The sequence below is a fragment of the Crassostrea angulata genome, chromosome 10 (genome assembly GCF_025612915.1).
Source record: "Crassostrea angulata isolate pt1a10 chromosome 10, ASM2561291v2, whole genome shotgun sequence".
Taxonomy (NCBI): domain Eukaryota; kingdom Metazoa; phylum Mollusca; class Bivalvia; order Ostreida; family Ostreidae; genus Magallana; species Magallana angulata.
The window spans coordinates 15,548,693-15,562,500 of NC_069120.1; the positions used below are offsets into that span (position 1 = coordinate 15,548,693).

At 32.3% G+C, this 13,808-nt stretch overlaps 1 protein-coding gene across 3 annotated transcripts in view; it reads left to right on the plus strand.

Annotated features, from left to right (window-relative positions):
* Positions 1-415: 415 nt before the first annotated feature.
* The window catches only part of LOC128166649 (serine/threonine-protein kinase ICK-like), a 13,426-nt gene continuing 33 nt past the window's right edge, over positions 416-13,808 (plus strand). Inside the window, exons 1-15 of one of the 3 annotated variants that reach the window (XM_052831942.1) lie at positions 2,232-2,251; positions 2,399-2,674; positions 5,076-5,130; positions 5,303-5,424; positions 6,356-6,435; positions 6,865-6,997; positions 7,393-7,564; positions 7,761-7,928; positions 8,339-8,563; positions 8,780-9,012; positions 9,180-9,286; positions 9,811-9,927; positions 10,026-10,115; positions 11,707-11,836; positions 12,168-13,808. The exon at positions 12,168-13,808 is cut by the window's right edge and continues 33 nt beyond it. In XM_052831942.1, coding sequence (XP_052687902.1) covers positions 2,574-2,674; positions 5,076-5,130; positions 5,303-5,424; positions 6,356-6,435; positions 6,865-6,997; positions 7,393-7,564; positions 7,761-7,928; positions 8,339-8,563; positions 8,780-9,012; positions 9,180-9,286; positions 9,811-9,927; positions 10,026-10,115; positions 11,707-11,836; positions 12,168-12,183 — 1,749 coding nt within the window. In that variant the 5' untranslated portion in view covers positions 2,232-2,251; positions 2,399-2,573 and the 3' untranslated portion in view covers positions 12,184-13,808. Of the gene's footprint in view, positions 456-2,230; positions 2,252-2,398; positions 2,675-5,075; positions 5,131-5,302; positions 5,425-6,355; positions 6,436-6,864; positions 6,998-7,392; positions 7,565-7,760; positions 7,929-8,338; positions 8,564-8,779; positions 9,013-9,179; positions 9,287-9,810; positions 9,928-10,025; positions 10,116-11,706; positions 11,874-12,167 lie in introns of those variants that run through there. The other 2 variants (XM_052831941.1, XM_052831940.1) reach the window with 2 other exon arrangements.

The window sequence follows — 13,808 nt, forward strand, 5'->3', positions numbered from 1 at the left end:
ACTTGAATATACTTAATATATTTTTTCTTGTGTTCGTTAAGAATTTGTGGGGTTACAATGTATATTGGTCATTCCTCTTATAAAGTGAAATCATACTTAAAAATAAAAGCTGATTAAGCAGATACCGGATTTTTTTTTTATATTAAAGTAAATTAAATCATCAAATTTGTTCACTTGAACTTTCAAAAATTATGTCATGAATAGTTGAATATATAAATATGATAAATTACAGAACATTAGAAAATTTGGATAAACATAATATTCTCATCATAAAGATTTTTTTCGAGTCGAAGATAATATGTTACATTCTAACAGGTTTAACAGAAGCTAGTCCCCAATTTGATTATGTTCCCCAGCCGGGTATTATGGCAAGGGAAGTAACTCAAATTTCGTTGCTATAATTCGTCACGTGACAGCCATCGTCAAAATAGCAACAATAAACTGTCATGGCGGTGGTAAGTACTAAGTTCTTTCGGTTCATTTTCAAAATTTATTTATTTGGTACTTTTTGACTGGTTTTATGATTAAATTACTACAGACTAAGTTTTGATATCTTATTCTAAAATACCAGATGTAAAATTAATCATCAAAAGCTTCTAAATTTCAAGAAAATGCATGTCCAGAGGTCCGAACATGCATGAAACACGTTACATGCAATAAACTATCGTCCACTTTTCTTATATGAAGAAAGTTCTCTACGGACACTGCATTTACACCCTTGGCAGACAGTTATTTATTATGACAAAAATTGATAGGTATCCTTCTGATTGTTATCAACTTATCAGTGAGAGTAACGTATATGTAAAGAATGTGGGTATGCTATAGGCCTACAGATTTATAGATGTACATTGATGTAGAGTTACTGGCCTGTTTAATATGTAAATGATACATGTGCATAATTTATGTATGTATCCACTGATTTAGATTTTGTATCAGGAAGTGTAAACATTGTATGTTAAACACATCAGTTGTATATATGCAGGGAGGTATAGTTAGTATATACGTCCCTGATATATGTTTATGAATTTGGATGTTTTGAACATGTTGAAGAAATATCAAACCTAAATTATTAATTACTAATCATTCATTTTTTGGCTCAAGATATTAAATGTAAGGAAAGTTTTAGAATGAAGGTAAAAAGGGCAAAAATATGTGTAGAAAAATAATTGGAAAAACAACTCATTAATTGATATTTATTTAAAGAAATATTTTATTCAAAAATATACGTATAAGTATATAAATGAATTTGGATTGAACAGCAGGCAAAAATAGCCTATATTAGTTCTCTCCATCTGAGATCAAGGTATAAATATTTATAATACTAATAGTATATACTTTCCAAAGATTTACATGGACATTTACTAGCTTATAAAGAATATAGTAATAAAGGATTTAGATAAATTACAAGATAATGATAGAAAAAAAAACAAAAGAGAAAATAGAGATAAATATACACATATAATAGGCTCAGTAATTAGTATATGTAAAGTACATTTAGCACAGTGTTACTATTAATTGAGAAGCCATCGTACATTTATTGTGCTCGATCATCTTGTAAAAAAAAAACTTTGCTAGAAATGACAATCTACATTTTCCATGAGAAGTGATTTTCAAACTGACACTCATATTTAAACACCATATTTTATATGTTTACCTTAAATCATCTAAACCATGTGTATGGTGACAGAAAATACCCAATGCATGAATATAATTGGGTTTTAAAAGATATATTGATTATAAAGATCATTGCATATTAAAGCCCCCAAAATAAGTTTTGAATTTAAAGTGTAATGCTTTAGGTGTATAAAGTTAATCAGTTGTTTTCTACTAAGAATGTGTCTTAAAAGCTGCTGTTTTTGGTTTCTGTTAAAGTTAATGAAGAAATATGTAATCAAATAAAAAAGCAATGGCATTCATATTAAAATGAAGTATTTACCGTATCTATTTTGAGCCCTTTCATATGGCCAGGATGAATTTGTTTAAATGCCATCTGTGTACATCCACCCATAAATTATTACCACCAGAGACGCAGTGTTATTCCTACAATCAATAGTTCATTGACAGGCATGTTGCTCATTAAAAATTGTTTAGTTGTCTATTTAAAGATTATATTGACTTTAATCTGATAGTAGTAAACCATCATAAAACTTATTACTTTGAAGAGAGAGACAGAGAGAGAGAGAGAGAGAGAGAGAGAGAGAGAGAGAGAGGGGAGAGAGAGAGAGAGTATAATGCACTCAACAAAGAGAGAGTAAGAGTTTGTTTTAATTGTCAAACTTTACCCAGACCTAAATCATGCAGTATAATTACCAACTTAAAACTTAGATATTACATGATGTCAGGAGGAATAGTAATTCAAAATAGGATACTCAGATTTTCTTTAATCTGTCTTTTCCAGGAGAGAAACTGCTGATTCTGAATATGATCTGACAGAGAAATTGACACCGCGGACAGAACATGACATTTTCTGTCCTCTGCTAGATACTCATGGATCACAGTAAAAGTCCCAGGATTTTATCACATTGTACGGAGAATTTATAGTCTAGTGAAGTATATGATATAAAACAGGAACAATGAATCGTTACCAGATAGTGAAACAATTAGGAGATGGAACATATGGGAGCGTGCTGCTGGCAAACAGTGCTGAGACAGGCGAAAAGGTGGCCATCAAAAAGTGAGTGTGTCGGGAAGTCCATCTTGTTGATTAAGACGTTATTGATCTGCAAAATTCATTGATCATTACTTATTATACCCATTATACATGGTTAGGTTTAATTAAGGAAGTGCTTCTGAAAAATTGTAGTCCATACAAAGCAGTTGTTCATTATATGTATATGACTGGATACAAGTTAGGGTATATTATCTGTAATATGAAGATTAAACAATCAGGCTTTAACAAAGTAAGACTTGTATCAGGTTCAGTATAACATCACATGTAATTCATTTTTCTTTGAATTAGGCTTATCTTTCCTAAGCCCTGCCTTACAGGTTCAATAAGGTTTATAACATGATTGCACTGATTTGAGGACAGAGAAAGTCTCAATGAATCTAGGGACACTTGAAATGGAAAACATTTTTCCTTGGCTAAACAGTTTAAAAATTATTGTATTTCCTCGTATATTGTTAAGTTGTATATTAGTTATGAGGTGTTTTCATGACCCCAAGAATCTCTTCCCTTCTTTTGATATAACTGTCTGTCCCAGTTGAGTGTTCTGGACTGTTCCATCAAATATTTATGACAACTTTCATTGTTGAATATGAGTGTAGGTAACTTTGGAATATGATCAATACATGTACAATAAAATTCCGTTGCAGAGAAAATTAATGACATATTTGAACAGTAGAAAAATTATTTGAATTTTCACCAAAACTTTTCAATCCAGTTGCCAATTTTTTACCAAAATATCCCATAATAGAAGAAATTTCAGAACATGAGAAATCAATACATGTATTGATCATGGGTATCACAGAATTTTAAAAAATTGTTGTATAAATCTAAAAATGTAGCAAGATAGCGAAAAATTATGCCAATACATGTGAGGATGCACTTTAAAGATTTGTTTTATTATTTTTTTTTAACAAGTTGAGATAATGAGACAATGTTTTCTTTAAAAAAGTAAACAAACAAAAACGACGAAAACACATACATGTAGACATTCTAAAATATAAAAAAAAAAAGAAAGAGTCATGCAGATCAGTGAAGCATCAGAGCTACCTAGAATCTCATTCATTTAATGAATTTGTTCATGTATTATGAAGTAAAATATGCAGTAAATGTTTCAAATCTTTCCTCTGACAAAAAGTTTAAACTTAACTGTTTGTTGACCAGATTATTTTTTTCTTTGTTTTGAATGAAATTTGATGTTTACACTGGCGTTCTAATGAATGCAAACCAGAAAAATACTTTCATGGGAATCGTCCATGTTTTATCCTGTAAGAATAAGCTAATGATTCATCAAAACACTTAGCATGCGGGCAATAATGCAGACATGCAAGATATTTTGATTTAGGTTTATCTTCAAAGTAGGCCATAACTTTTGGTCCTCAGATTATACCTTAATACCTTCTGTCGCAAAAGTTTCCTATGAGGGCTTTTTGCCAGAACAAGTCAGTTAACACGAAATCAAGGTCGGGGATAGATAAAATTTAAACTAACACTTACAAGTGTGGGTTCAATTTTTTTCCTCCTTGAAAAAATTTGACAGAGGTGTATTGAAATTCTTTTCACTGACAATATAAACTTAAATAAATATTTGTTTTGTTGAAGGGAGTTATAAATTACTTGAAACAGACAGGAATGATAATTCTCCCCTTGACAATGTAAATGCGCCTTGCTTTACTTTTGTTTGAATAGATGGAATAATTCTTCTTTACCTCTTTGTCGTTTAGTTTCAACAATGGCAAGGTGTTAATCTTTTTGCAGTTGAACAGAGTCTCAGTTTATAACTTTACAGTAAGCAAGCTTAATTAAATGGAAATTAGGTCATAGACTCTTGGCAAGCCACATACAGGTGCAATGTGTATTCAGAGGGAAGAATTACAAATATACAGAAAACAACATTATTTATTTTAGGTGACTGGTACATTTACCAGGTACATTTATGTATGCAAAACTTATATAGTATATTAAAGATTAACAAGACTCCTTCAGTATATAAATTTATTTGAAGTCAGATTAATTTTGTTCATAGTTGACATATTGTATTCTTTAATGAATATTTATCTTTTTCCCTTTATTTTGAAGATGACTGTCTTTGTTGTAGAATTTAATATATCCCACTTTATTGGAAAATTTCAGCATACTGCAAAAATTGATTATTTTGATTGATAGAGATAATATGCCTTAAATTTTAAGAGAGCAAAATAGTTTTATTTGAAATCTGAATATCTTCTTGCTATATTTAAACAGTTAAATGTATTTCAAAACTCCTGATTGAAATATTAAAATTTGTCAACTTTTCTTGACACCAGAATTAGTCCAGAGTTACTCAATAATATGTACATTGTACTACAATTTATTCAGGAGCCAATCTTTGTATTGTTCTCAACTGTGATTGTTCTTTCCTTTATTTTAGAATGAAGAAAAAATACTACTCGTGGGACGAGTGTCTTAACTTACGAGAAGTAAAGGTAAGGTAACTTAAAGCCTTTCCTAATTAAACTCATGCTGCATTTCACTTTGCCTCGGTGATGCATGCCACGCTTGAAATACTGATGATTTTTATAACATTATAGTTTTTTTTCAAGGTAATGTTCAGATTGACACTGTATACCAGTATATAATTTGTCTTCATTTTTTCAGTCTTTAAGGAAACTCAACCATGCCAACATTGTGAGGCTGAAGGAGGTTATTCGTGAAAATGACCAATTGTTTTTTGTGTTTGAGTTCATGAAAGAGAATTTGTACCAGATGATGAAAGACAGGTAAATAGTGTCAGTGTATCTCAAAATTGAGAGAAAGACCTTGTAGGAATAAAAATGGGTACTTGAGATGTTGAAAATAGATATTAATGTGTTTAATAAATGCCAGATTTAATGATTTTTTTTTTACATTTATGTTATAAGCTACTACATATTAGAAAAATAATACTTTATGGAACCTACAATTATCCATAAGCTAATCTAAAAGTTTACCAAGTAATTAAATTGTAGACAGTTTTTGAAAGTTAGGGATCAAAATCCACATATTAAAGTCAACTTGGGATACTAGTAGTTCTATATACGCCAGTAATATAGAAATCTATAGAATAGATTCCACACCTGTACTCATGGTAGGAATCGCCCAGAATATGATCGCAGGAAATAAATCAATACATTATATAAAGCAGGGTGAAATAACACTGTGTGGTAAAGAAACATCAATATTAAATGATCAGAACAGACAGCTGAGGGTTGCATTAACTGGGATAATATTTACACAGCCCCGGGCAACTAATCAAAGCACTCAAACACATCTATCAATGGGATTCAGGGATAACTGGCGTAACAATAGTATGTCGTACATAACACATCAAATGTTTACTCCGATTAATTAAATGGAGTGTTTTATAATCTGTTTAATTATTAAACAAAAAGACACACTGTAAAAACACTTTTGTAAGCTTTTATTTAATGATGAGCATGTCATTATCTGATTGGCATTTAAGAGATAAATACCGAGGTAGTAATTTTTTTTTATTGCTGTATGTAAAGCCCCTCTGAATAGTAGATTTACTTTAAGCCATGTCAATAGACTTCATGATGGCATATTTTACATTGCCATCAAAACATTAGGGCTTATCTTATAATTAATTTTACTATATATCCTTGTCAAATTTGTTCATTACTTATTTAACTTTATTCATTTGTATTTTAGGGACAAGTTATTTCCAGAGTCTGTCATCAGAAATGTCATATACCAAGTCTTTCAAGGGTTGGCATTCATGCACAAGCATGGTAAGATGATTTGAATAATGGACTATCATTGATTTGGAATTGAATGCATGTAGATTGCACTTTATTATAACCCAATTCTGGAAGTAACATTTGTACTGGGCCTCTTTTTTTTAAAGATTTGTTTGTGTGCCCTCTCTTAAAGTAACTCTTTATTTAAACTTTTGGTCTGGATATAGGAATTTTTTTTATTTTATCAACTTGAAACTCACTAAAATTTATTTAGAAACCGATTTTTTTAAAACTGAAAAAAATTTAAAAACAACTGTATGTTAAAAAAAATAAGTTGCTCATAAAATCAATATACAAGTCAGGTACTTTTTCATCAGTCGGTTGGGAGAGAGCAAACAACTTTTTAATGATCGATGGTTTTAACCGTAATTTAGGATGAATAATAATGTAGCAAAGAATTTTTTATGCTTTTGATTGCAGGATTTTTTCATAGAGATTTGAAACCAGAAAATCTGCTGTGCACAGGATCAGACTGTGTGAAAATTGCTGACTTTGGGTTAGCTCGAGAAATTAGGTCAAGGCCACCATACACAGACTATGTCTCAACACGATGGTCAGTATACCTACCATGATTTAGACAGTGTTTGTGGGATTAATAAACTTTACAATTAATTCAAATGCATAATAAATAACAGTTTCTAGAGATTCTTCTGACATTGGTATTGAGTGTTTAATGCAAAAAACAAAGATATAGTCATACATTGGTACAAAGGTCGATCAACACCATGGCAACAAAAAATTCCTTATTTGCTAACCTACATGTACATACCGGTAATTCATATAAAGATATTAAACTGCAGAATGTTTGAATTTTTGTGTTATTTTGTTGTTATACACAACACTCTTAAGAGAAATCCATATTTTTTACTTGGACAGTTTTGAAGGTTTTTAAGCCTTTTACTTGATTTAACCCATATTACTGACCATGGTTTTGACTTTCATCTCCAGGTATCGAGCACCTGAAGTGTTGTTACGGTCCACCAGCTACAGTTCCCCCATTGATATCTGGGCGGTCGGCTGTATAATGGCAGAGTTGTACACCCTGAGACCTCTGTTTCCAGGGAGCTCAGAAATCGACCAGATCTTTAAGATATGTTCAGTTCTAGGCACACCCAAAAAGGTAACCAGCACCCAGCAATCCTACAACTAAGTCCAGTTGGAAAGAAATATAAAATTTTGAATTTTGTAAGAGGAGCAAATTATTTGTGAAAAATGGCTTTGTTACCATTCCTGATTTATAAATAGTTGCTTCTGATTTTGTTGAATTACTTACAAAATTGTCCTCATTTTCTAAAAACAAAATTCTTTATCAACAGGAAGAATGGGATGAGGGCTATAAATTGGCAGCAGCAATGAACTTTCGGTGGCCCCAGTGTGTTGCTAACAATTTAAGAACTCTTATACCTAACGCCAGTCAGGAGGCTCTTCATCTAATGAAGGACATGATGCTGTGGAATCCACAAAAAAGACCTTCTGCTAGCCAGGTACATATACAGAAAAGTAGGATTCCTATTAATGTATGGGTTACAGCCACTGGTACTTAATGCCAAAAGTACATGTAATTAAAAAAAAATGTCAATTTTAACGATGAAGACAATTTTGGCATGCACTAAAAATGGACATAAACTATTGTTATAATTATAATAATTTTATTTTTATTAGCCCTATCTTTAGCTATATGATTGATTTAAACTGTTATTTCAGTTTACTGTAAAGTTTATTTGATTTACTTAATCTCCATTGATATTGATGATAGGTTGATACTTAACTTTGTCCCTTAAAAGTTGACATATCTAATATTATTTCCTATTCACCTCATCACTCAGAAAAAGTACATGTCATTGACAGTTTGGTCTATATACGTGTACTTGTAACACCTTATTGTTTTCAACAGAGTTTAAGATACCAGTACTTCCAAGTTGGACAGAACCTAGGAACCACACAAGTCACAAACCGTCCCCAGATTACCAACAAAGTCCCCACCCCCGTCAACCCTGCCCCCACCCAGGCACCAGCAGAGGATAAGTACTCCTTCAGTCCCAGTAAACCAGCGGAGCCTAAACCTGTTCATCCACCCGCCCAGCCTTCTTATGGGATGTCCAAGCCTATCGAGAACAGTGTAAGTCTATACATAGCTTGGAGATTGCACAATATGTTCACCCATCCATGACTTTTTAAAATACATGTATGTATAAACTGATTTAAATGTTAACCTTCTATTAAGTAATATTACCATGTGGAAAATAAAAAACTATTAACTGCATATGTGTTTGTAAATTGATAATTAAAGGTGATATAGTAATGATAGAAAGTTTTTTTTTACTCTTTTAACCAGGAACCCTTTGCAGTGTCGGTAAAGAAAAAGCAGCAGCCTAGTGGTCGTAAACGGTGGGGGGCTGGGCTGTCCGACACATGGGATGATTGGGATGAATTTGATTTCAACTCTTCTCCTAAGAAAAACACTTCCAAACATATCATTCCTCCTATTGGAAACAAATCAAAGTTTGAACCCAAGAAACCCAGCATTATGAATAAAGAAAACGATGATGATGACGACGACTTCTTGTCGTAAGAATGTTTTTTGCATGTTTTTTTTTTTAGAAAGTAACTACTGAACAACTAAAATAAAAGTTGTGCAATTAGTTATGTATTGCAGAAGGTGATTTGAATAAGTTTTCCTGGCATAGACTGCTGGTACAATTTTATGTAACATACTTTATTTGTTTTTTAATAAGGAGTATACTGAAGAAACCAAGTAAGCCTGCCAATAGAATTCCCTCGGGGCGCTCATCTGCCTCCTCAGCTAAACAGCATTACCTGGGAAAAGCTAGGTACTTGCCAGGTAAGAAACTGATCATATGTTGATGCTTTATAAGCAGTGATTTATAGAACCATTTTAACAAGAGCTTGGACTTTGTGTAGTTGTGTCAAACAGCAATGTGATGTAGCCCTGTCTATTTCATGGATGGCCACTCAGCCTAGGCTCTTTGAAATCAACAAGATTTGTCTGGGTTTTTTTTAGCCAAGACTACGCAATCGGTGCATATTTCGCTTGAAACTGCATCATTTTTAACTTGTTTTGAAGCAAGAAATAGATAGCTTCGTCCAACCGAAAGTCCAAGGTCTTGTTAAAATGGTTCTAAATACTTAAGGAATGAAATATTTACCTATTCATATGTTTTTGTATTGACTGATATCCACAGGGATGAGTGGTAAAGTAACAACCCATGGTAGATTATGGGTATATTGTCCTTACTCCTTCTGATTTTGCCAAGCAATATTATGAATTGAATTCATCTAAAGGCATGTACAATGTGTGGTTATGCATGACATGGTAATTTCAGAGGTTTAAACATTTTTTTCCAGGTATAAACCCAAGGAATAGTGCCAAGAAAGATAGTCCTAACAGTATGTGGAACTCACCATTAGGAAAACCTTCTGTTGGGGCATTGCCCAGTGTTGGAGCTAAAAACAGCCCTCTAGGTAAATTATGGCAATTCTGTAGCAGCATGCAGAAATATACTGCTGTAAGATGAATTTTATTGCATGTGAATAATATGAAATTCTTTGACCTTTGACAGGTGGAGGACCAAGCAGCTATGGGGCAAGGAACAATGCTGACAATGCTAGCTATGTTCCTTCCTTTCTGTCAAATACTAAAGGTGGCTCAAGTAAGTATTGTGGCTTTTTAAAGTGGCAGATGTACATGTAGTTTTATACAATTCTCCTATGGCCCTATTATTGATAGTGCATAGTTAAACAACTTATTTGATGGTTATAAAGCTGTTTAAGGGTTTGAATGCAACATATTTGTCCCAATTCATGACAGTCCAATTCAACATTTGTCAGTCAGCCAGGAATGGTACCGGTATTTTCTTATTGTTGGATAAAACAATTATTGTACATGTATTTATTTATATTGAATAAACAATCTATAGTCTGTCCCACGTTATTGCTTCCATCAATTTTTGATGATTTTTAATAAAAATACACATACCTGTGAAAGAAATACAATTGAAATCGATGAAATATCCAAGATATCTTCATTTAACAATTATCCCTTTTCACTCATAAAATTTCACAGGAACGAAAACAATTTTCTTACGGAAATTTATAATGGAAAATGTTAACATCTTTTCTCCATTCGGAATACACTCGGAATACATCGCGCAATTTTTTAACGTTATCATCCGGGCTTATTAATGGCTGATGCAATGCAAAATTTCCGTAGACTTTCAATTTTGGGATGTGTATTAAAACCTGAAGCGGTAGAGGGGGCGTTTCAAAACAGATAATCTGGACATTTTTCATATTAGTGGATGAACGTAGTTTCAGCACAAAGATATTTACTATTATTAAAATATCAAGCAAAAAGTGGTGGAAGCAGAAACTCGGGACAGAGTATAAACTATTTAAACAAGAAATATGCAGCGGCTATGATATTACCATGCAAAATATTTTCTTGACGTAAATATTTTTTTCCAAATTGTATATATTGTCTGCATAAGAGTCTTCTTAATACAGTACAGTCATTGTATAGGTACTGCATTGAATGCATGGATGCTGAACTTGTTAGCAAAAAGAATTGTGTTAACCACTGTGACCTAATGTGTCTATGTGATGAAGAGAGATAAACTATTCTCGCATTATCACCGGTGTGAGATCAGTTTGTCCAGAGTGAGCAACAGTGTGAGAATTTTCTGTCTTACACTGTGTATTACTACGCCGCTTTAAAATGTAAACAAAGGTCTGCTGTTTGGAAATGCAAAATGATGGATTGAGATTATCCATTAAGTGACTGTTTTGCTTAATTAATTACAATTTATCATATTTTTATTGAAAAAAAAAACCAGACGTATGCTCTCATTTTGACTTGCACTATTTGAAGCATGCAAAGGGATAACAGAAAGTATTCTATTGAACGTCATTACAGAAAGTTGTCAAACATCATTTTTAATGTAAAATATCGCGACAAAAATAATCATTCATTTTATACTAGAGTGGGATAGTGAAATTCCACCTTGGGGTCAAGATTCACAATCAAGGACTAGGCAAAGACAATATAAAAGATTCATATAATAGAATCATTATTACGAGTGTGGGGTACTGAAATTCCACCGAGGGGACAAGATTCACAGTCAAGGACTAGGCAAAGCCTCGTTCTAGACCATGAATTTCACTATCCCCCACTCGTAATAATGATTCTATTATATAAATTTGGAAAAGCAAGTATGGGTTCACTGTCACAATTTTTTTCTCCAGATTATCCCTCTGTTAACTGGAAAAGAGCTCAACCAGCACCGTTATCAATAAACAACAAAAATTCGGCAGGATATCGACAACCACTTGGTTCCAACACCCAGGCACATGGACGCACAGACTGGGCAGCTAAGTATGTTCACCACCCCATGTAATCCCACATTAAACAACTCTATCTAAAATACTTTCATATAAAAATTTACAATATCCTGTTACTAAGTTTTACAAATGTATACATCCTTATTCTCCTTAAGTTACATGAACAGGAAGCATTGGCTAATAATTGAAGGATAAAGAAAAATGATTTGGTTTCATTTGACAAAGGAATTTCACTATACATTATGTATTATGTTTTACCTGTACCATTATATATAAAATTTATAATTTCCTTTCTTGATTTTGATGACAAAAATCTAATACATGCATGGTAAAATGAATTGTTTTGTATGTTTGTTTTTTTTTAGGTATTTGAAGTCATGATTCCCTCTGACTGAGAATCAGAGGCAGACATTGGGCCCTGTCCCACCTACAGACACATGGACGATGTGTCCACTCCTCACCACTCATTCTGTGATACATTGTTATTTTGTTATGTAGATACAAACTTATTTTATTATTGTTCAATCATGACCAAGAAAGTGTGTAAATACTACACCATGTACAAGAAAATGACGTTTCTGAACATTTATATCAAGTGTATGAGTGTTGACTTTAGATACGCATTTAGTGATTCCTAATGAAAAAAAAAAAACTTATTCCTTGTATTGCTTGTATAAAGTTAATGTTATATGAGTGTTATTAGTTCAAAGTGCATATGAAGGTGCTGCATGCATTTCCCAAAGCGATGTCCCGTCCAGTTTTAATATTATACATGTACATGTATTGTCAAAAAAGTTTTGTTGAAATTAAGGATTCTCAGTTTATTTATCATTTGTTCATTCACATACTGTGGGTTGTGAGTTAATGTTTTGCATGAATTGCAAAAAAGAGTCTTATGTATTTTGCATTGTCTTTTACAAATGTATAGTGTTATTTTCTTCAGTTAGATCATCTATTAAAGTTTTTAGCTTTTTGACTATAAAAGTGGAAAACTGCCAAGCTTTATATTTTTTGTATTAAAAAAAAAGGGGGGGGGGGGCAAAAAACAATCCTTTTTCTGGGTACTCAATGTGTGTTAGTGTTTTGAATTTTGTTTTATCTCAGCCATATTATTCCTTGCCTAGTTCACTGTGCTGAGTGGATGGAGATGCTGCTCAATTACTCTAGCAGATGACATACTTATACACTGTAATGCGCTCCTGTTGATGCTTGAGGATGACCACTGAGATTCTTTCATTACCCGACTCAGTATATTTATGTACAAGTATTTCTGTTTTGAAGACATGCCTTCTATTGTTGCTCATATCAAGTAGTGTTGAGCTTGTTCTAGAATTGTTATTAAAGCTTTTTGGTTTGTACTTTATTAAGCGGTTGACCACATCAGGTGACTTTACTATGGACTTTGATTTACAATTGGGGTTTACAAAAATTTTTATGTAAAACATTATTGTAAAATAAATCCAAAGCATTGCTTTGTTAAATTTTATGGATGAAGACCAAAATTTAGTGATTTGCATTTCTAATTTTCTCACAATATACAAATATTCAAAAATTTATGTTTTATTATGTTCATTAAGTTAACACTTAAGATGGCTGGGTAAAACAGCCAAATAAGATTTTATTGTTCACTTTTATTCTTTCATTCAAACTGACGCTGTGAGTAACTTTTTTTTCAAGACTTGAATTGAAATTATCGCTTGATAAAAGAGGATTCATTTATAAGTGGGTGCTTGTAATATGTAGAAATATATACTGAGACTACATTTTAAGTGAATATTTTACTGTTAGATGCTGTATAGAAATATTTCTACAATCTCTGGGTTTTCTTTGGCCTAAACCAGCACACATAGTGGTCTAGTAACAATACAATACGATTAAGCTTGTAGTTATTGTCAGTCTATATTTTGGTCTTTTTTAATGACATTTGTTCATATGATACCAGACATAGTACTTGGAAAGTACTTGTACGTTTTAAACTTATCATGGTTGTAATAATCAACAGTTTT